The sequence below is a fragment of the Chionomys nivalis genome, chromosome 2, assembly GCF_950005125.1.
Source record: "Chionomys nivalis chromosome 2, mChiNiv1.1, whole genome shotgun sequence".
In the NCBI taxonomy this organism is placed as follows: domain Eukaryota; kingdom Metazoa; phylum Chordata; class Mammalia; order Rodentia; family Cricetidae; genus Chionomys; species Chionomys nivalis.
Window position 1 is genome coordinate 22,588,916 of NC_080087.1, and position 21,309 is coordinate 22,610,224.

Consider the following 21,309-nt stretch of genomic DNA (forward strand, 5'->3'; position numbering starts at 1 on the left):
TTTGTTTGTTTGTTTGTGAAGACACCTGGTGTGGGAGGTCCTTCTGTCTATGTGTTGATTTTATTGGGTAATGAATAAAGAACTGTTTTGAGCCTATGGCAGGGAAGAACAGAACTAAGTGGGGAAAGATAGGCTGTACGCTGGGAGGAAGAAAAGGCAGAGTTGGAGAGACACCATGGAGCTGCTGCCAGAGATAGATGTGCTGAATGAAACTTTGCTGGTAGGCTATGACCTCGTGGTGATTCACAGATTAATGGAGATGGGTTAAATTAAGATGTAAGAGTTAGCCAATAAGAAGCTAGAGCTAATGGACCAAGCAGTGATTTAATTAATACAATTTCTGAGTGATAATTTCCCGTCTAAGCTAGCCGGGCAGCCGGGAAGAGCAAGTGGCCTCCCTGCAACAAAGGGCCTCCCTCTAACAGGCACTGCTTCCCAGGTAATACAAATTCATGCATGTTCTATGATCCTTTTCAGGATGACTAATTTTGCAGTGGCTACTGATATCTCATTCTCTATCCCAATCCTGGTAGGTGGCAAATTAGTGGTGTTAGAATATAAGTTTTATTATTTGGTAATGGGATTCAGATTCCATTTGTTTCTCTACATCCCAAGGTGTTTCTGGGAAACAAGCAAAGATCTCCCCTATGCAGGTGCTACTGAGAACAGGCACATTTTTCTCTTGCAGAGTACAGAATATTTCTAAAATTGGCCCCTGAGAGATTTGCATTTACGGTAAGTAGTCTGCAATGGTTCAGAAATGATTACTGGGGTCTCTTGTGATAACCTCATAAGGGTATAACACAGTTACACTGCCAGAAACGCTTCAGCATCTAGGCAGGCCGATACATGCAGGCAGCCTTGTCTCTGAACTTGGGGAGAACAAAGGGCCTCTCTTCTGGAATGTGCAAGTGGAATACTGTGTGAGCACGTGTGTGAGCAGCCAGTCATAGCCTGCAAAGGACGGAATGACAGGAGACGTTGTGCAGGATCTGGAAAAATTTTCACGCCATTTTCTCTCTACCCTATATCATAAAAATCAAGATTACTCTATTAACTGTTCAGTAGTGGTCATCTAGAAAGCCAACTCAACGCCAACCAGACTGGAAAAGAGCAAGAAAGTCATTGAGCTGGGGCTTTTCTGTTCTCCCTACACATGTCTTGTCATCCAATGTTTTGGTTTTTCTATATGTACAAATCAACCAACCAGGCAAATAAAAGGGCCCCAATACAACAAGAATCCAATGGTCTGATGCCTCATGGTATCAGGCAAGGGGAAATCTGATGCCTCCAGATCTCAGAGGACATATTCCTAAGTACCACCAGATGGCCTACTGTGAAAGAGTTTCATCTAGACAAGAAAGTGGATGTCTACATTGAAGCGGTGCTATTAGCTCATCCTTGGTGATTTGGCTGAAGTCACTCATGCGTCACGGAAATGTCTCTGCATATGCTGGAAAGTAATGTCTTTCTATCTCCTTTGCTCCACACTATGCAGGCTATGTGCAGACTCCTTAGTGAACATGAACCATTGAGTTAGTCCATGTTCTGTTCCTAAAACAAAATACTGGAGGTTACAGGATTCATAAAAAAGAGAGAATTATTTAGTTCACAGTTCTGATGACTAAAAGTCCAAGACTGGACAGTACTACTGGTCTGCTCCTGAGGGCTTCTTTGAGCAACATCACAATAAAGAGGAGAAGTGATGTCATGCAGAAGGGTCTAAGCACATGTTATACCTGACTGTATAACATACTACTGTCATAATAATATTTTGAACGAGACAAATGATGAACATTAATCTGTTTGAGGACTAATACCCTCCCTCAATGACTTAATTACTTTTCCATTGGTCTCACCTCTTAAAGGTCCCACCACCTCTCCACATGCTCACACTGAGGACCGAGTCGTGGTACACAAACCTTTGTGGCACACACACCAACTATAATACCCATACACTAAGAGGCTCACCATGGCTACGGCGGCCATAGTGAGAGTTCATTAGCACCCATCTATCTAGCAGACATGAGTATAATTAAATTTAATATAACTTCTTCTGAGAAGGTGCAAGATAATTATAACTACAGCTGCTATCAGAAATTCATTATTTCCTTAAAGTGGCTAGAGCTACCATGAGGTTTTCCTCTCTGACACATCTTCTGAGCTGCTTCAAGCTCTTATAGGTTTCAAACCTTTCAGCTTTTCTAGTAGTTCATATAAGGCTTTTCAATCCTCCATAGAAAAGCCTCGGTTAGGCTCTGGCCCTAGGGAGCTTAAGTATACTGAGTGTTCCTCCGCATGCCTTGGACCTCTGCTGCATGGGGCTGGGGGAATCTGAAGCTCCGGGGCAGAGTAAAGCATCATGATGACACAGGGAGGGGTCCAGCACTTCACACGAGATCTACTCCAGCCCCAGCTGTGGCATGTGTGACATTTACGTGACAGCCGTCTGCTTCTTCAGATGAATCACAGTGAATTAGAGCTGGGGGAACCTATTAGTTTATCTGAGCTGCATGCTTGCCAGCTCACTGCCCCTCTCCTATACTCTATTGCTTCCTGCATCATCCAGCCAGAGTGTAAACAGCCTGTACCTAAAGCCATGTTTTCCAGCCTTCTTCTCTGACCTCCCCCTCCCCTCAGCACATCCAGCAAGAAACCTGATATTTCGTATTTATTTTCTCTAGTTTTCTACATATAGTAATATTATGAGCTACACTTCCTCTCCCCTGAATACAATTAAAAATTGGACACTCTCTTTGTTCAAATAATAGTCCACTTCAGGCGAACCACAGGACTTGGTAGAGGAAGAGCAATGCTAATCACAGTATCTGCATTGTTTGGTATTCCTTAACCCCATGCTGGATTGTCATTTTAGCTACATGCTTGGAATTGAACAGCTTCTGCCTTCTTTAACAATAGCTGGAACAATGACTAAGTGATATTACTGGTTTGATTCCCACATTTACTTTTGTTTCTAAGTTTTAATTTTAAAATAATTGGCAAAATGTTATATCAAGTTGGGCAACACGGAGGTTTGATATATGTATGCATTGTAAAATGATTGCCACAGCGACATTCATTAACACATCCATCACAGTCCATGCTGTGCTTTAGATCTCCAGCTTTCTTTAGTAATAGCTGCCACTATGACTAAGCACCATTACTGGCTTCCACACTTAGTTCTGTTTCGGTTTTTAATGCTGTTATTCATCTCCTTGCTGCCTGCATTATATGTAAGTCCCCAGCTTGTCACTGCTATTAAAATAAAAACTTAAAATAGTTTTTATAGTTCCTAACCAAATATCTAGAGATCTAAATATCTAATATCATCTAAATACCTATCTAAATAGCTAAAAAGCCTATATCCTAGCCTAATAGTTACCTATGTCTTAGCTTTTCTTTGCAGTTTTGGCTAAACATAAGGGCATGAGCAGCAATCTCGGGCACCCTTTCTGGATAGTCTTGCTTTCAAATAGCTGTTCTTCTTACTATGGCCCAGTGGGTGAACCTCATTTCTAACAATGTCCAGGGATGCATTTGCAGCTTACCTTAATCTGACCCTTTAAGCAGGGCTCACTGCACACAGAGCGGACCATCCCGCTTTTGTTCATCTGGATTTTGTAGTCGTCGATGTTCAACACGCCTTCATGCCAGGTCCCCACGTGGACATAGTCATAGCGATTGGCTTCAGTGTACTGTAGATTCATGATATCATACCTGTAAGAAGATAAAAGCATGTGCGCTTTCTGGGATGTCTCTCTGATGGAGAAAACAGTGACACCTGTAAATAAATGGATTCTAGTGAAAGAACAGAGATCAAAACTAGGATCATCACACATCCCTGCACCAGCGCCTGTCACATTTACAGTTTGTTCTGAATATTTCCTCTCTTCAGGAACTATCTGTGTACCATCCATTTTTGATAAATAATTCATTGCTATCAAATCTTTTCTCTATTTATACTTTAAAAAGTAATGGTATATGTGTTTAGTTGATCAACTCCATAAACTCCTGTAGTACACTTTGAACAAGGAACAATCCATGAGAACATTAGTTTCTGTGCTTAATTGCCTTTATTTCATATTCCCTTTTTACACTCAGTTGTAATTTTCATTACAATAAATCTTTAAGTGGGAGATGGAGAAAGTACAAGGCTTAGAATTACTAAGTACAAATAAGACGAGAAGCCTGAAAAGAACATCTTTCATTAGTAAAGAGGTCAAGGATTTTATATGTGTGTTATGGAATGCATGTGTGTATTATATGTTCTCTTTGCTCCATATGTGTGTGGTGTATGTTCTGTTTGCTCCGTATGCCCTTGAATGGGTAGTACCCATGTGTACTTGTGGAGTCTGGAATATGACATTTGGCATCTTTTTCTATCAATCTCTATCTTGCTGCTTAGTGCCAAGGTCTCTCCTTGAACCGGAAGCTCATCACTTTGACTACATGGGTTGGCCAGTTGAGGATCATCCTGTTCCTACTCCCCCCATGTTGGGGCTATATTATGAGTAATTGTTCCTGGTGTTTTATATGTGTGGTAGGAATTTGAACTCACGCCTTCTTGCTTATCAAGCAAGCAGTCTTACCCGTAGCCCCATCTTGCCAGCCAATTTATTATTTATTACACTGATATTCAAAGAGTTCTCTTCCCTGGTTGAGACAAATACTTGTGACACCGAATAATCCGAGCCAGCTATTTCAGTAGCTTCCAATGTTGCACAAAATACTGAAGTCTTCCATAGTAAGCGTGGCACCATGCACTTTTTTTATTTTTCTGTTTTATTTTCTCCCCCAAGAAATGTTACTGCAACCAAAGTATCTTTCGGGAGCCAGAAGATATTTTTCCCCAGGGATACAGCAACAGGCAGTTAACAATACAATGAATAGAACAGAGGGTTTGTCATCAGGATGTGTGAGCTGGAGCCTTGTCTCACATTTAAATAGTAAGCTATACTGCTCAGGGTTGTCACTAATTTCTGCAACCTTCCTGGGGATCTTATATGGACTTTGGAACCTAAGACACATCAGAAGCTCCTTTATAATTATGGAATATACAAATTCATGTGCTAAGACCCTTACTCCAAAGTGGTGGACAGTGATAGGGTCGTGAGGAAGGAGCACTCAGGGTTCAGATTCTTGCCTCTGAAAAGCAACTTGAGAAATCTCCTTTGCCTTTTTGGTACATATGACCACCATTAGAAGGAACCATCTGTGAGTCAGAAAGCAGACCCTCGTTAGACAGCAAATCTGCTGGTGTATTGATCTTAGGTTACCTAGTCTTCTGGATTGGGTCCACCAAATATCTATTCATAAACCACAGGGGAGACGGTATCTTATGCAGCTCCAAGGGTAAGACTCAGCGTGCATTTGAAGCATTGGCTAAGATCATCCATAGTTCTACTTCTAGGAATATGTTAATATACTAACTAGTTCTATTACATTAAAAAAAAAATTGGGAAGACACTGCTGTTGGCATAGTCCTTCATTCCTGATAATTCTCTAGTAGTCTTCCTTTTACTTGTCCTTCTATAACATACAGTAGCTTTCCTGAAGCTCTCTGCTTGGCTTCTTTTTACTGGATCTGCTGAGGGAGTGTGGTCTGTAGAGCTCTGCACAGTCCTTAACCTCCTGGACTAGAACATGGGTCATCATGGCTACCTCTCTTTATGGTTGACTGAAGGAACTAGATGGCAATAGGCCAGCACATTTGCCTCTTCCTGAGCAGTCTTCTATCCCTTCTGACCCCCATGCCCCTGCTTTCTTCATTCCAGAATACTTTTCTCTTTGAACCTGTGTCAGAATGAGTCGCACTCTCAGTACTATGGGCAGCTACTGTGCATCACCCTGTGCTGTCTTCTAAAATCTTTTGGCTGTACCTGGCCTACTTCCTTATCTAGACAATAGCTACCCATTTATTGACATTATTTTGCCTGTTCTTAATGTGCAAATGTGTCCTGTCACCCACAGGGTAACTCAAAGCTTCTCCACATACAGATCTAACAGTTTCTACTTGTAGCAACTTCCCGAAAGAAAAGCAACTTACAGAAAAGAAAGGAAGTTTTCCCTTGCCCAGTGGGGAAATTTTACAGAGTGTGCCTGGAACTCATTATTTATCTTTTGCTGCTCTGGTGTTTGGCTGATACTTATGATCTGTCTTGTTGCTGAGGCTTATTAAAATATTTCAGAGTAGCTCTGAGTGTGGATTAAGTGGCTATTAATTGTGAGCTCATAGCTCACACTCATCTAGGGTTCAATGAACAACCTACATCTCCATTACCTCTGCATTCTGAGTGCATGCCAAAGAACCTGTTGCGACTGTTCAATATGAGCCTTTCCATTTTTTCCCATTAATTTCTGCACTTTACTCCACAGTAGAATGTGACGCTTCCTCCCAAGCTTAGTGATGGCTTTGCAAGCTGCCAGCTTGAGCCATCTCTTTCCTATAAATCACTTCCTGAGGTTCTTATTAGCACCTCCTCATTCGCTCTTTCATAGCGAAAACTAGTTCACACTTCATTAGCATTTGGAAGCTGAAAATTTCACAATATTTTCTTATAAAAACACTCTTTAAGAAAAGTTTCAAATGCTCGGGAAAAAACAACAACGACGCAACTACCTAGACGGTATCAAGGGAGGAATGCAGGCTTATGGGAAAAAGAGCTTCCAGTATCGGCATGTAAATAATAAACAGAGCACCCTGCCCTTTTAACTCTGGGGTTTCTCCCAGGTCTGTTCTTTCATTTTATTTAAAATATCCTTATGTAAATCACATCCACACGAAATCTCACTGCACTCACTTTATGTTATGTGATGATTAACTAAATAATTCCCAGAGGGACCAAAAGCATGTGATTTATGACAGGAACTAGATCCCCAAGGCAGGTGATTGGAGGAGGAATTGAACTGATTAAGCAGACGAGCCTCATGCAGGAAGAAGTTTACTATGTAATTAAAGATGGAAGATATCGAAACTGGCTGCTTTCTTATGATCTGGATGATTAATATATAGAAAAAGAGGAAGGAAGGAAATGTGCATTTACTGAGTGTGAAAATTCTCTGTTCCTGTGCTAATTAAACCCTAAGTGAATCCCACAGGTGTTTTGGAGATCTGCTGTTGCTATTATTAATTTTATTATTATTGCTGTTTGGGATCATGGAGGAGGGTTTACAGTGAAAGTCTGAACCTCTGCCAACCCTTATTTCCAGTGGATTCAGGATTAAAAGAGTGGGATTAGATGGGTCTGGATCTTGAACCCTTTATGTTCCTCCTGATACCACTCCCTAAGGTATTTATAGCCCCCCATTCCCAGACCCTGCAACGCTATCTCACTCACATTCCCATCGACACTCGCCCCCACTGAACTGGCATCTTGGAAGGAGTCCTATAGTACATGATTTTAATTGTTGACAAAGGCATATCATTTATTCTGCATTGAGCTGTTAGATTTTTATGGGGAGATTCCAGTTAGCCCACACAGGAGATTCTCCACAGGTAAAACTTGACACTTCCATAAAAAGTCTCTCACGATACTTCTGTGGTGACACAAAGAAATCTTCCAGCAATTTTGCCTAATTTGAGGGTTAGATAAAAGTAGCGTGGTGTGGCGAGGTGATTGCAAACCCCAGAGGCAGATCACACTGCCTCTGCCACTTCTTCACTGTTAACGTTCAGTGACAGGCTTACTCTGACACTCTTTCATTATCTGTCAGAGAAGGAAGTCAGTGTACCATCAGTCATAAGACTTAAATAATTTGATGTTTCACCTTAGCATAAAACATGTTTCCCTAGGAATCTCTAAATCTATAAAATCACACTCTGGAAGACAGCAGGGACTGTATGATGGGTTCTATGATGGATTCACCACATCATCTATAGGCTCAGAGCCTTTGGCCTTCCTGCTACAGATTTCAATTCCTCTGTCATTCTTATTATCTCTTTCCGAGGAAAATCTGTATGAATGAATAACATCGACACAGAACACATTCACTGTGTACCAGCTATGTATGAGCTCACTGATGATATCAAAACAAATGTTGTAGAACAAATTGTGTGTAAAATGATGCAAAGGAAAATTATATATATATTTCCTTTTCTATTTGCTTATTATTTTTATTTTTTTGGAAAGCCACTACAAACCAAACTCCAGTCTGCAAACCCCCGAGTTTTTCTTCTTTTGAGACATATGAACAGAACAGAAACATGCTTCAGCCTGAAAGATAAGAATGTGTGGTTTGGTTCTTGTCACATAATATTAATCAGGTATAATGTGCATAATATTTCATGAAGAGAATAGCACTGTGTCCATCAATGTGAATGGTGCCGGCTAGTGCAAGCAGTGCTTGCTAAGGTCCTACGATCCAAGTGTAATGCTTTCAGGAGATCTCAGGAATCCTGAGGGAAAGGCCAGGCGATTTTCTCAGTGTGAGGGTAGCAGGGTGAAAAATTTTTAGAGCTAAGCACGAAGTATTTTGACCTTTTCAAAAGTGGTGTGTTCTTAGTTTCATCTAATTTTTTTTTATCTGTCTAGGTGAATTTATCTTCAACACTCCCAAACCGTGGAACCCCAGTTGCCACTGTCTGGCTCAGAGGTCATGAGAATAAAAATTCTTTACCTTCCGGGAGCATCCCCCTTCTCATCGAACCACACCTCCTCTCCAGAGACACCAACAAAGGAGGATTTGATGAGGAAATCCAGGAGCTTCCTGCCATCAATGGGCTTCATGGCATCACACAGGCCCACATGGCCGGGACACAGAGCATGGTGCATGTTCTGCAACCCATGCGCCATGGCGTAGATTGCATTGATGACAAACCCCATTTTACTGTCCTGGACGTAGTTTTCTTCTAAGCTTTCATTGCCTGTAACAAGAAAAGCAGATCACTGCCAAGGTCACAAGCATGAATCAAATCAGGGCCACATACTCATTGCTCAGTGCAAATCGGGGCTACACACTGAAGCTCAATGCAAGTCAGGGCTACACACTCATTGTCCAGTGCAGATCAGGTCTAACCACCCAATATTCGGTATAGTTCAGGGCTCCAGACCCCAAAATGGGCCATGACATCGGCAGAAGCAAAGACCACCTTGAACTATTGACCGACTGTACTATATTCTGTCTGAGCATTTTCCATTCCCTCTTCTTTATTAAGTTAATATTTTATGAGTTATGGAGCAAGCGGCATTGAAGTAAAAATAAAGAATTTTCATATAAGTCAATTATCAAGGAGCAATGGAAAGAATTCTTTTCCCCTTTCTTTTGCAGATATATGCAAACTTACCAGTCTCGTGGTAAGGAAAAGCATTTTTTTGCATCTGTTATGATGATCTGTAATCCATGGTAATTCTGTTTGTACAATGTCTGATGGCTTGTTTTTGTGACTCTCTTTATATTGTCATCTCTAGTGACATGCAAACCCAGTGTTAGAAGAATTATGTTTCAAACACATTTGTCAATCAGCAGGCACTCTGCTAAAGTGTTTCGTGGTGAAGAAGTCAGTCATACTCTACATCAAATTTAGCCCGTTTTACTTGTGAATCACAAGCTTTGTTCCTTGTGAATTCTGAAAGCCCTGGATCGTTCCTACCCCTGTTTTAGCTGAGTAAGGCTTCCCCAACTTCCAACTAGCTTTATAGCCACTGTAGCATTAGATCTGAGCTCCACATTAGAAATCTCCATTTTAAAACACATATCTGTGCGAGAAAGTTAGAGACCATTTGGGCTTTGTAAAATAAATTAACACTTTTGGAAAACTAAATAAACTTTGCCTATATCACCAGCATACTTTAGGGAGCCTGGACTTGGTCTTTAGATTCACTTTTACCAAGAGCTAGCTGAAGGTATTTAGAGAGTCTAGATTGAGCCTCTAGAAGGAACAGTAAGGAATTTTGACGTTGATGTTGAACTTGGAATAAAAATAGAAAATCCTAGAGTTCTATTTAAAGGATGGTCTATTTAGTTGGATTTGGAAATTGAGACAGATACTTGAGTATCAGACCTAAGAGTGAGGTGCAAATTATGGAATCAACTCAAATCCATCTTCCAAATGCTTGAGAGGTCCATATTAGAGGAGTGGAATTTGCTTAAGTACTATTTGTCAGACTGAAAGAAAATGTTCCAAGAGGAAACCAAGAGTAAGAAGGGTCAAGAAGGCATTTGAAAAATCAAACCGTATTGGAATAGGCAGAAAGTACAGATACACCTTACAAAGGTTGTCAAGTCTTTGAAATAAGGTCACTGAGGTCTGTTGGTATCCCCAGGAAAACCTGTCTTAACCCAGTGCCTGCCCAGTGGTATTTCATTCATCAGTACCAAGGCAAAATGTATTCTTGGATATCTGTGAAATCAGTGCTGTCCTTGTGATCCTTATTTAGGGTGATCACGTAACTTATCCAAAATGGGTCATTTCTTTTCAGAATACAAGTGAGTGGGAATCATAGTGTTTCCAGAATATAAGTGCTAAGAAGGCAAGCTGGGGAAACTGACATACACTCTAGAGACTGTGACCTCCAACTGTACCTAGCTAGTGATCATATATGGGTAATATTTATGTATGGTATGTATGGACATAGGTAAATATGAACACATGTAAGTATACTATATAGTCAGAATGCTCTCATTAATTTTGATTAATTTTATATTTATTTAGTTTTATGGCATAACATAATAGCTACAGATTTTGAGTTTATGTTATAACAACACTCAGTAAATGAAATTTTCCAGATAGACATTAACCTTCTCATTTCACAAACATAGAAAGAATAGGCTGTAATATGGATCCAATGTCTTTCCTTTTTCCGTTATGTTCAGTGGGGCAGATACAGGAGGCAGAAGGCAGGGTGTTGTGCTGGGTACCTACATCTTTCTAAGTCCAAGTTAGTGTGTCTCGCTTGAATCATTCCACCACATGTGCACAGATGCCATACTAGTGAGAAGTTTAGGCATTCGGTCCACCAACAGCAAATCGTGACAGAGAAGCACGGCCTGCCAGTATTTGTCATAGAGAGACCTAGGAACCCTGACAATGTTTCTAAGCAATGTGCACAAGGTAATGTAGATGGAGCGGTGGGCTGCTTCCCCCCTGCCCGGGAGGGTCCCCGGCCACTGGCTAGCTTTACCCAAAATAATTACATGGAAACTGTATTCTTTTAAACACTGCTTGGCCCATTAGCTTCTAGTCTCTTACTGTCTAATTCTCACATCTTGATTAACCGATTTCTAATAATCTGTGTAGCACCACGAGGTAGTGGCTTACTGGGAAGGATCTTAACCTGCATGCATCTCAGAGAGAGGAGAGCTATAGCATCTGCCTCACTGCCTTCTTCCCAGCATTCTGTTCTGTTTACTCCACCTACCTAATTTTCTGTCCTATCAAAGGGCCAAGGCAGTTTCTTTATTAACCAATGAAAGTAACAAATAGACAGATGACCCTCCTCCATCAAGGTAAATCATTCTTGCTCACCCAGTAAACCTAATAGCACAGAAATCTTTCTGTCCTCCTAGTCCACTGGCTCTGCACATGAAAGGGACAGCTACAATCAATGAAAACTCTTTCTTCAGCTACAAGCCCTATTGAGTCCACTATAGTGAATGAATATTTGGCTTGTACAAGAACATTTGCTTTGTCACAACTGCCCCAGATCATATTGCAGAGATATGCATCTATCTATATCTATCTACTTATCTATCTGTCTATCTATCTATCTATCTATCTATCTATCTATCTATCTATCATCTATCTATCTAAATATCTATCTATCTATCTACCTCTATCATCCATCCATCCATCTATCTATCTACTTACCTCTGTCATCCATCTATCCCTATCTATCTACTTATCTATTTATCTATATCACCTGTCTACTTACCTCTATCATCTGTCTATCTATCTATCTATATCTATCTATCTATCTATCTATCTATCTATCTATCTATCTGCTTATATTTATCTAAGTAACCATATATTCTATGGAGTGTTAGTGTTTATTTGTTTGCTTGTTTTCCAAGTTTTCTAAAGGTCATATATTTTCAGAAACAGTGAATTAATAATTGAAATTTTCCCACACTGTTATTTGGTGGGAAGGTAAAAGCATTTCCATTCCCTGGGATTTACTGCCTTTTCATAACACCAGTCTCAGCATTATTTGTGAGAAGGGGATTTCATGTTTCTTTTTCTGTGGTGCATTAATTGTTATAGACTACTGGGGGTCATTAAACCATCACCTTTTAAAATATACTAAGTAGAACCAAATAATTGAGGTTGACGGTGTTTATTTACCTTCAAAAGAATACCTGCCTGACGGCTTCATGGAGGATTGTGAAAATAGCTACCTCAGCTCTAAATAGTAATTTTGTTCTTGCTGCAGACGCACAACAAACACTATAAATTGCTCCTGGAGTCAGTGGTGCACAGGCCTCCATGAGCTTGGGAATTCTGAAATCAGGGCACTCAGGTGCTTGGGCAAAGAACCAGCAGTTCGTCATTGATATTCAGGCCGGCTATCTAGCACAACGGCATAATGAAAGGAACTCCGGACTAGGCACCTGCACAGCCATATCTACAGACAGCTCTCCCACTGCCTGTAAACAACACACTTCCAATAAGCCCTGGAACTTGGGTCTCAATTTCCTAACCTTGAAATAGCACACTTGGATTAGATAAATTTGCGAAAGTTCTGTCCCTTTTTAACCTCTCCACGCTACTCCTCCAGCTCCAATTACTGGTCGGTGTGATTGGCAGAGACCACCGTCTGTATTAGCTTTTTCTCCTCTTGCAGGAGAAGACAGAAACTCAGGGAAGTCAAACTGCGTGGAAAAGAGTTGCCTCCCTTCACCTAGTGCTTCTTCCTGATGACCTTTGCTCTTTAGCCTCTCCTAACCACTCACCCTGAGGGCAGAATGAGGAAAGGGACCTGCTGTGTCTCTTTGGCTGGGAGTCAGGCATTTCACCCAAACATATGATTTGGCTCTCTGGCCTGCAGAGATTGTAAAACGGTGGGCTGTGTTTTTCAAGTTGCACTGGAGACTGGGCAGGTTATTCTGTCCAATTCTAAGGTCAATGTTTAAAAGTCATTTGTGGGTAGGTGTGTAACTAACACAAGTCCCTAATAACTTCAAATTTTTGGTCAGTTTTTCTTAACTTTTTCAAAATTTTTAGTCACACATGGTAGCTCACACCTGTAACCCTAAAGCTTGTGGGGCTGACACAGAATTACTGAGTGTTCAAGGCTCAACTAGGCCACATTAGGATACATCATGAAGCCTTGACTCAAATAAAACAAAACTCAAAGCTTTCTCATTGAGAATAGACTCACCTACGGTAAAATGCAGAAGCTTTTACTCTGCAGGTAAATGAATTTTCATATATGTGCATATCTATGTAACTGCTCTAAGATATCAGCATAGGGCATTTTCAGAAGATAAGCACTTATTTAGGACTTGCTTCATATATACTGCCAATGTTTCATCCTTTGGAGGGTGCAGGTCCCAAGTATTTGACTTTCAGGTTCTGCTCCTGAAAAATTGGTACATTTTTAATTTTTAAAGTTCTCTTTGCTGTTAGCATGCAAATATATCATTGGCATTTGCATAAAAGTCCTGATATCCTGGAACCTTGATAAACCACACTTACTTGTCTATCACAAGTCAGGGTCTTGACTTTGAATAAACCATCCCACCTGGCTTATCTAGCATAGATCAACAGGATTGGGTGACTTTATTTATTAATTCTAATTTTACACAGTTTTTAAATTACTTTGTTCACTAACATTGACTATAAAACTGATGTTTAATCAGCTTGTTCTAAGTCTACTTGTTTGGAAGCAGATTTAGGAAGGAAGTCCATTGGTGAGCCCTGTGAAATACCAGTAGTTGAATGTTCAATGACCCATAACTGACAAGGACAGGGATCATGTACATGTGCAGCTATTTCCAGCCAAATAGCACTGTGCATGCCTGCAGCAGCCTTGTCCAGTAACTGATAAGGCCGCATGACAAACAGTATGGTATTTATAGCAAAACAAAAAAATTACAAGAAACTTTCATGTGTATTTGTTCTGCATTTTTAAAAACAGTACTGGCCCACTTTATGAGTCCTAAGTTGCACAGTATAGACGATGTATTGAAATACGAGCTCCAGTGAAAGCAACCTTGCTGGTGCCTGCACTTGCCATCGTATTAATTTGTTCCCATTGTTCCCATCGGGATGCCTGTAAGTCTGGTAGCATTGACTCTTTCAAATCTAGGTCCTTGGCATTAATGTCAAATTGAGAAGATGAATACAATAAGCAATATTTTACTTTCTTATAAAATAGGGGAAATTCTGGGAACTATCACTAAATATGTTTCTCCCTGGGGGAGAGGAATCCTTCATTGTCTTGGCATTTGTCTCTCCACCACTTCGTTATATGTTCAATAGACAATTTGATACAGTGTCATTCAGATTGGAATAGAAAGGTCAATGATTATTTTCTATGGTTAACGAGTTAAGTGAAGACGATGACATTCAGATTCCTTTGCATTGCCAAGAAGTAGATTTATTGAAGGAAGATTAATCAGGCCATTTTTAAAATACCGACTTCCAAGTATACAGCACCCTCAATATGGTTTAAAGGCTTAGGCAGCTAAATTTTCTAGATATCTTTCCCAGAGAGAATTTATGATAAGATTCAGAATAGCCTAGTCTATGTGCAAGTCTAGGGCTTGTGAATGCTTTGTTTCCCCTGATACTACATTTTTCTCATCCCACAAGCTTTCTCTCTGCTAATATCACAGAAAAATATGACCTTCCTTTTACTTTCTATACCTTGTATTAAAATGTAAATGAACTCCTCTGTGGGATCAGAGGGAAGAAAAGGAAGGTCGTTTAGTCAAGTCTAAGCTATCACTGTTATTGTTAGTTGAATTCCTATTGCTTAATCCTACCTGTTCTTCACATGGGAACAATCAGACATTTTTCTAAGTACGTCTTCACAATCTATTGTTAAGACAGAAACTTCTCCATTATATGGTACATAAATAGCAGACTCCTTACCGTTTGAAGATAATATATGGTAAGCCTCAGCTCCCTGAAAACACTGCTGTGTTTAGTTAATTCATATTTCAAAAACTTATGGTGTGTGGGAATAACAAGTAAGGAGAATTGCTGGTGTGTTTAAATATCCTGAGGATACTTAAGTAGTATTCAGCTGAACTGTGGGACTCCATGCCTCTCTAGGGAGAGAAAACAGGGCAGCTTGCTGTGCCTTTGCTTTTATTATTGCGAGGGCAGAGAATAGCATCATCGAATTGCAAACCACACCCCCTGGAGTAAAATCTTTGCAGATTCTCAGGAAGTACTTGGCAGCTCATTGTAGAGACTGCATATATTACTGAGAGCTGGAGCTTTTGTTGAGTGTGGGAAGTCTGCCTGTTGTTAAAATACACCAGCAACCAGCCCCTTCATCAACCACCTGCCGCTCTGGAACCATTTGAAGCCCGTTTCTCTCTTGGTCTCTCGTGCGTGCCAAGGAAAGCAGGTCTGTGCGTGTAGCACTGCCTCTGTGTCTTTATGGGCGAAAGGAAGGATGCTGCCTTTTATGCATGGGAGTCCATGGTTTAGGGCTCCTACCTTCTTTTTTGATGTCCTATCAGCAGGGTGTTCCTTAAGAGTCACCCCACTTTTGTACTGTAGTGACTTAGACTGAGTGACTTAAACAGTGAAGAGAGTAGCTTTGGCTGAACCTTAAGTACTGTGGATGAGAACTCTACTAACTTATGACTGCTTTCCTTGTGACTCCAGAGAACAGCTCTGATAACCAATACAGGGTCATGTTTATTATACAAATGCAAGCATAAATGCTATATGACATTGGCATTCTAAATTCAGCTTGGTGATGGGCTTTGGACCGGTATGATATAGCATTTAGAAACTGACCAATTTATATACATAAAAATATAATTTGGGACACATTATCACATTTCAGTCTTTAGGGTTTTAGTCCTGTAATTCATAAGTCGGATGGGTGCAATGAGAGCACTGGAAGCTTCCATTTACTAGAGATTTTGGTATTTAAACATAGGGCATATGGTTTATTACATGCCTGTGGCATCTGGGAGTAAGTTATACTGTGATTTTTAATTTCAGACTGATGCCTCTGGAGACTATTTGCTGATATTTACATGAATAGTGTAATGAATTTATCAGTCTAGGCAAACTATGACACCACCTTGTCCCCATATCACAACTCTTGGGATTTCTTGAAAGCCATGTTCCCTTTTCTGTGATGTTTCCCAACAGCATCTCTTGGACAAATCAAATTTGGGATTCCCAAGGGCCTACTAAAAACTCATTGCTAGTAAGATTTTGTCAATAACTGTCACAGACATTTTAAAAAGTAGCTTCTAAGATCAATATTGTCAAGAACACATAGACAAAGATCTCTTAGCCAGAAACTATCAATAAAACACATGCAGGGTCTAGACTTCATGCAAATCCATTTGGATATGCCAACTACTCGGCTCAGGCTGTGAGGAGAATATTTACAGAAACAAGAAAGCCAAATATAATTCTATACTAAGAAGGATCACCTTGGGAGGTCACAGGACTGATCCAAATCTGCTCAAATTATACTCAGAAAAGGAGTGTAAGCATTATTCTACTCTAGTAGAAGGAAATTGCTTCTCACGGGACATGCATTAACAAATCTGAAATAGCTGCCCATGCATATAACAAGGTTAAACAAAAAAATAAGTCAATGGCAGATGGTATAAGCAGTGTGTATCACTGGTGAAATCAGAGGTTGTAGAAAGGCAGAAAAATAAAGTTGCATAAACCATGAGATATGAGAATAGCATAAATTTAATAAAAGCTAATGAATATATATAGAAATGTCTACATGTGGTTTTAAATTCTTTAAAATTTTATGCATGTGTACCTGTGTTACCTGTGTGTTTCTATGTCTGTGCATGTGTGTATACTTGTGTGTAGGTGTCTGTAGAGGCCAGAAGAGGGTTTCCGGTCCCTAGGAACTGAAGATGCAGTTGATTGTGGGCTATCGGATCGGAGTGCTGGGAACTGAAGCAGGGCGTTCTCCAAGAACAGCGGCAAGCACTCAAACACTGAGTCCTGTGAGTGCTTTCATATATTTCCTAGTTATGTAAACCAAAGAAAAAGCACTCCAAATAAACTACTCAATATTCAGATCTTGGTTTCTAATACACATTCACACACGCATGCATGCACACACATGCATGTACCAACACTCTTTGGAAGAGATAATGATTTAGAAATGGGACAGGGAAGATGGCTCCATTGTTAAGAGCACTGGCTATTCTTCCAGAAGACTTTGGGTTCCCAGCACCCACATCATACTTCACAATCACCCGTAACTCCAGCTCTATGACATTCAACACTCTCCTTTCTTCCACAGGCACCAGGTATATATATATATATATATATATAAAACACAGCTGTATGTGCAGCTAAAACACAAATACATGTAAAATAAAACAAAAATAAACCTTTAAATACTTTTTAAAAAGAATTATATATAAGGTACGGTAACTATGCACAGTGAGCCCAGGGATTTTGTGTTCTCCAGAAAGTGAAAACTCCTCAAAAACTCTACAATAAAGTCAAGTAAAAGACTTCCAGTGGCCAAAGCTAAAGCAATTGAAACAACCAAATCAACAATTTTGTATGGGAATATCCAGGATATAAAACAATTGATCGTACTGATATAAATAAAGCCTAAGAGGGGAGAAATAAATTTTAGTGGAGGAGAAAATACTGCTCTTCCATTCAAAATAATTGCAAATCACATGTGTAGCTGCTTTGTCTTTGACGTGGCCCAATGTGATTCTCCACTCCCAGGTGTTCATGCAGCCAGTGACCTGCTTCCTAAAGTGACAGCATTAGAAAAGCTTTGAAGGTAACAGTTCATAGGGGGAGACTGGGGTAATCACACCTGACCCACATGATCCATGCTAACCCAGTGTGCACTAGACTCTTAGGAAGGTGTCTTTTTCTTCTACCAGTCACAGAGTGGTGCATGAACTGCCAGACATATATCGGCTAAGTCCAAATTTAAGGATGTTCTATTAAATACCCAACTGATACACCTAAAAACTGTCAAGAAAGGCCATTATACAAAAGGACATTTGAGGACTGTGACAACCTAATGGAACTCAAAAAGACAGGGAAGGAAATGGGTTATAATATTTTGAATACAAATTTGAGGGGGGAAAAAAAGAAAAAATTGGCTAAAATCTAAAGTTTGAGGTTTAATTAAAATAATGCATCAATATTTATTCATAACTGTGGTGAATGTCAGGCAGAAATACAAGATATCAAGGACAGAGAAAGGTGGGTGATCCATGAGCCCATCACACTTTCCTCGCAGCAGCTTTTCTTTAAAAGAAAAAAAAAAAACCTGTTTTCTTAAGTGCCTAAGAATTAGCATCATATCTCAGTCTAGCATCAGGTAATGAGAGATAGCATTCTCAAAAGCTCTGTGGCGGGGATTTAAACGGTTTAAAAACATTACCTAATTCACCTCACAAGGCCTAATGCAATGAATGGCTTTGGCACACTCAGCCCTCCCCCTCCCAGTTCTTTCCCCACAATCCCTTTCAGCTTTTCCTTCTAGCCCCTCTGCATTCCTTTATAACTCCTGCCAACTCCACAGAATCACCCTCTACCAGGGACCCCCCAGTGCGGCCTCACTAGGCTGGGATTCAGGTAGGTGACCTTTATTGTCTTTCCTGATCTCCATCCCAGGTCTCACCAGATGCCTTAATCTTAGTCTGGCCGAAGCCTGCCCACAGGAGCCCCCTCTCTCAACCCATTTTCACCTCATAGGGATTCAGCCTCTTGGTATAGATCCCGAGTTCCTCCAGTTCTTTCCAGCTGCTCCTGCCATCCTTTCCTCCTAACCTCTCTACATTCCTTTAGGACACTTAAGCCCTCTCTACCAGTGAGCTCACAGCCACCATACTGGGCTGGGACTCAGAGTGTGTAACAGCAACTAAAGAAGGGAACCCAACTCAAAAAAGATGAGACCAGATATCGATGCCAAGAAACACTTCCAATACCACAAATGCTTTTCCAAATGCAAAAGCACAAATACGAGCAACCAAGACAATAGGCTTTCTCCAGAAGTCATCAATCCTATTGCCATAGGCCCTGAGAAAAGAAACCTAGTGAAGCACAAGACAGGGAATGGGTGGTATTCCTTTCCTGTGATTAATGATGAAAATGCAGAGGTGATATGGGTCAAATAATTTTTCCCAGGTCAGAAAGCTCATTATTAGTAGTTGCTATAATAACACCTGGCCACTCTAGTGCCATGTTCCTCTCTCTCCCCTGCCCAGTTGCAGACACACAGTAACATTGTACTAGGCAATATGTGGAAAGACATGACATCATTGTGATAAACAAGTGGTTGGTGTATAAAATAATGTTTGTCCTATGTTATAGACCATCTGAAACTTAAGAGACCTTCTATACATTTTATCTCAATATGAGGGTGTCATGATTTGCTTCACATAAATGTTATGACTGTAGAGATGAGATTATTTTCACGGCTCTTGAATATGAATACTATTCACTGTTGTGTGTAATGCTAATGCTAACTTTACATAACAAGAATGATTTGAAAAGAGATTCACCCAGAAGAATCAGTGTTCTTATTACTATAAACCTGGGACTAATCTAGCCACAAGTTGCTTATAAACTCATCTTTCAACGTTTGGGGGGAGTTCCCAGACTCTGCCATATGTATTCCTTCTGAACATAGTTGTCCATGTACTAGAAAAGCTCAAAGACACCTTCTGTTCTAGGAACACATACCACAGGAGGCTAGCTTAACAGTCAAACTAATCAAGTGTTCTAGGCATTTATACAACCCAGCTGTTAATATAATTTGGGGGCCAATGAAAAGAAAACTCTTCAAAAAGATTCTAGGGCAACACAAAGAGCTCCCCAGGCATCACTTGCTCATGCTTCATGACTGGAATGGAAACAACAGATAGGAGTTAGCTCCCTTCAGCTGCTGTTATTCATATGCCTCTATGGAAATCATGCTTCGGTCACCTCCGAAATTATACATTTTACTCATGTGACTTTTCTTAACCCTCAGAGGATAAATCGTCTGATGTCCTGAATAAAGCTGACTATTGAATGAGAAAAAGAAAAGAAAAAGAAAGCTGACCATTAAATTTCAAAAGGAAGAAACCAAGGTAAGTAATAAGAAAGCAAGTGTGAAATAATAAATCACAGAGACCAGGAGGAGCTCGTCACCCTCGTTCCAGAAGTAAAACGCGCTGATAATGGAGCTCTCTTATAATCGTGCACAGATGTTCCTTCATGTGACTTGACTTAAGCAGCTGTGTGCATGTATTCAAGGCACTGTAGTTTTGGGGGATTTGATACTTTGCAGCCTCCTTCAAGCGACCTCACAGAGGAAGGGGAAACCTGATTAGGAGGGACACTCTGAGCTGTCTGAACACTGTGGCTGAAGTTAGAGAAAAGGCTTTGGTTCCACTTTTCTGATTTCTTACATGACTACAAACAAAAGCGTAGGAGCAGAGATGACATGTATCCTCAGCTGTCAACAATAAGGACTTTACGGAATTAATTCGCACCATGGCATGTGTACTCTATCTATCCTCAGGAAAATTTGCAATAGGAAAAGCAGAAAAAAAAAAAAAAAAAAAAGGATGGCCAGTATGACAATGTGACATAGATCAACGAAAAAAGGTTTGCTAGCGGTAAGGTCAATAGAAAAACCATTAAAAGCCTTTTCACTGAGGCATTGATCTCCCAGCTTTGCCCTGATAGCTCATGGAACTGTAAAATGAAGGGTGCAAAATTTCCATTTGTCTTACCTATGAGCAAATGACAATAGTCACGCATTCTTGCAACTGCTCCTAAGAGTTGGAACACCATGCAGCTTTTTTCAAGGTGTATTAGTTCAAGAGGAAAGGCCTGTTCAACATGCAAGGTGTATTGTGGTGTAGCATGTGCTTTTACTGTCCCGGATTCCTACAATTTAGTGCTATTCTGGAGCCAGGAATAGCAGCTCGGAGTAGCTTAGACACAAAAGAAAAAGATATTCTGTGTGTCATTTTGAGGCTAGAAATCACCCAGAACCTTTTATCTCACCCCAGTGGCAACAGAAAAATGCACCATTGCAAGACCAGAGTGGACACTACCTGTGTATTTGTGAAGTCTGAGTAGTCATACAGTGGTGTAGAAGGTCCTTTTGTTTATGTGCTGCTTTCATCGGTTAATCAATAAAGACACTGCTTGGCCTGATAAGGCAGAAC

The 21,309-nt window shown here is 40.3% G+C and overlaps 1 protein-coding gene across 3 annotated transcripts in view; it reads right to left on the minus strand.

Annotated features, from left to right (window-relative positions):
- Grm1 (glutamate metabotropic receptor 1) overlaps positions 1–21,309 on the minus strand; it is a 389,047-nt gene that overhangs the window by 56,111 nt on the left and 311,627 nt on the right. For all 3 annotated transcript variants that reach the window (XM_057762221.1, XM_057762223.1, XM_057762224.1), the window contains 2 exons: positions 8,617–8,863; positions 3,549–3,717 (listed from right to left, as the gene is read on the minus strand). In XM_057762221.1, coding sequence (XP_057618204.1) covers positions 3,549–3,717; positions 8,617–8,863 — 416 coding nt within the window. The remainder of the gene's footprint in view (positions 1–3,548; positions 3,718–8,616; positions 8,864–21,309) is intronic.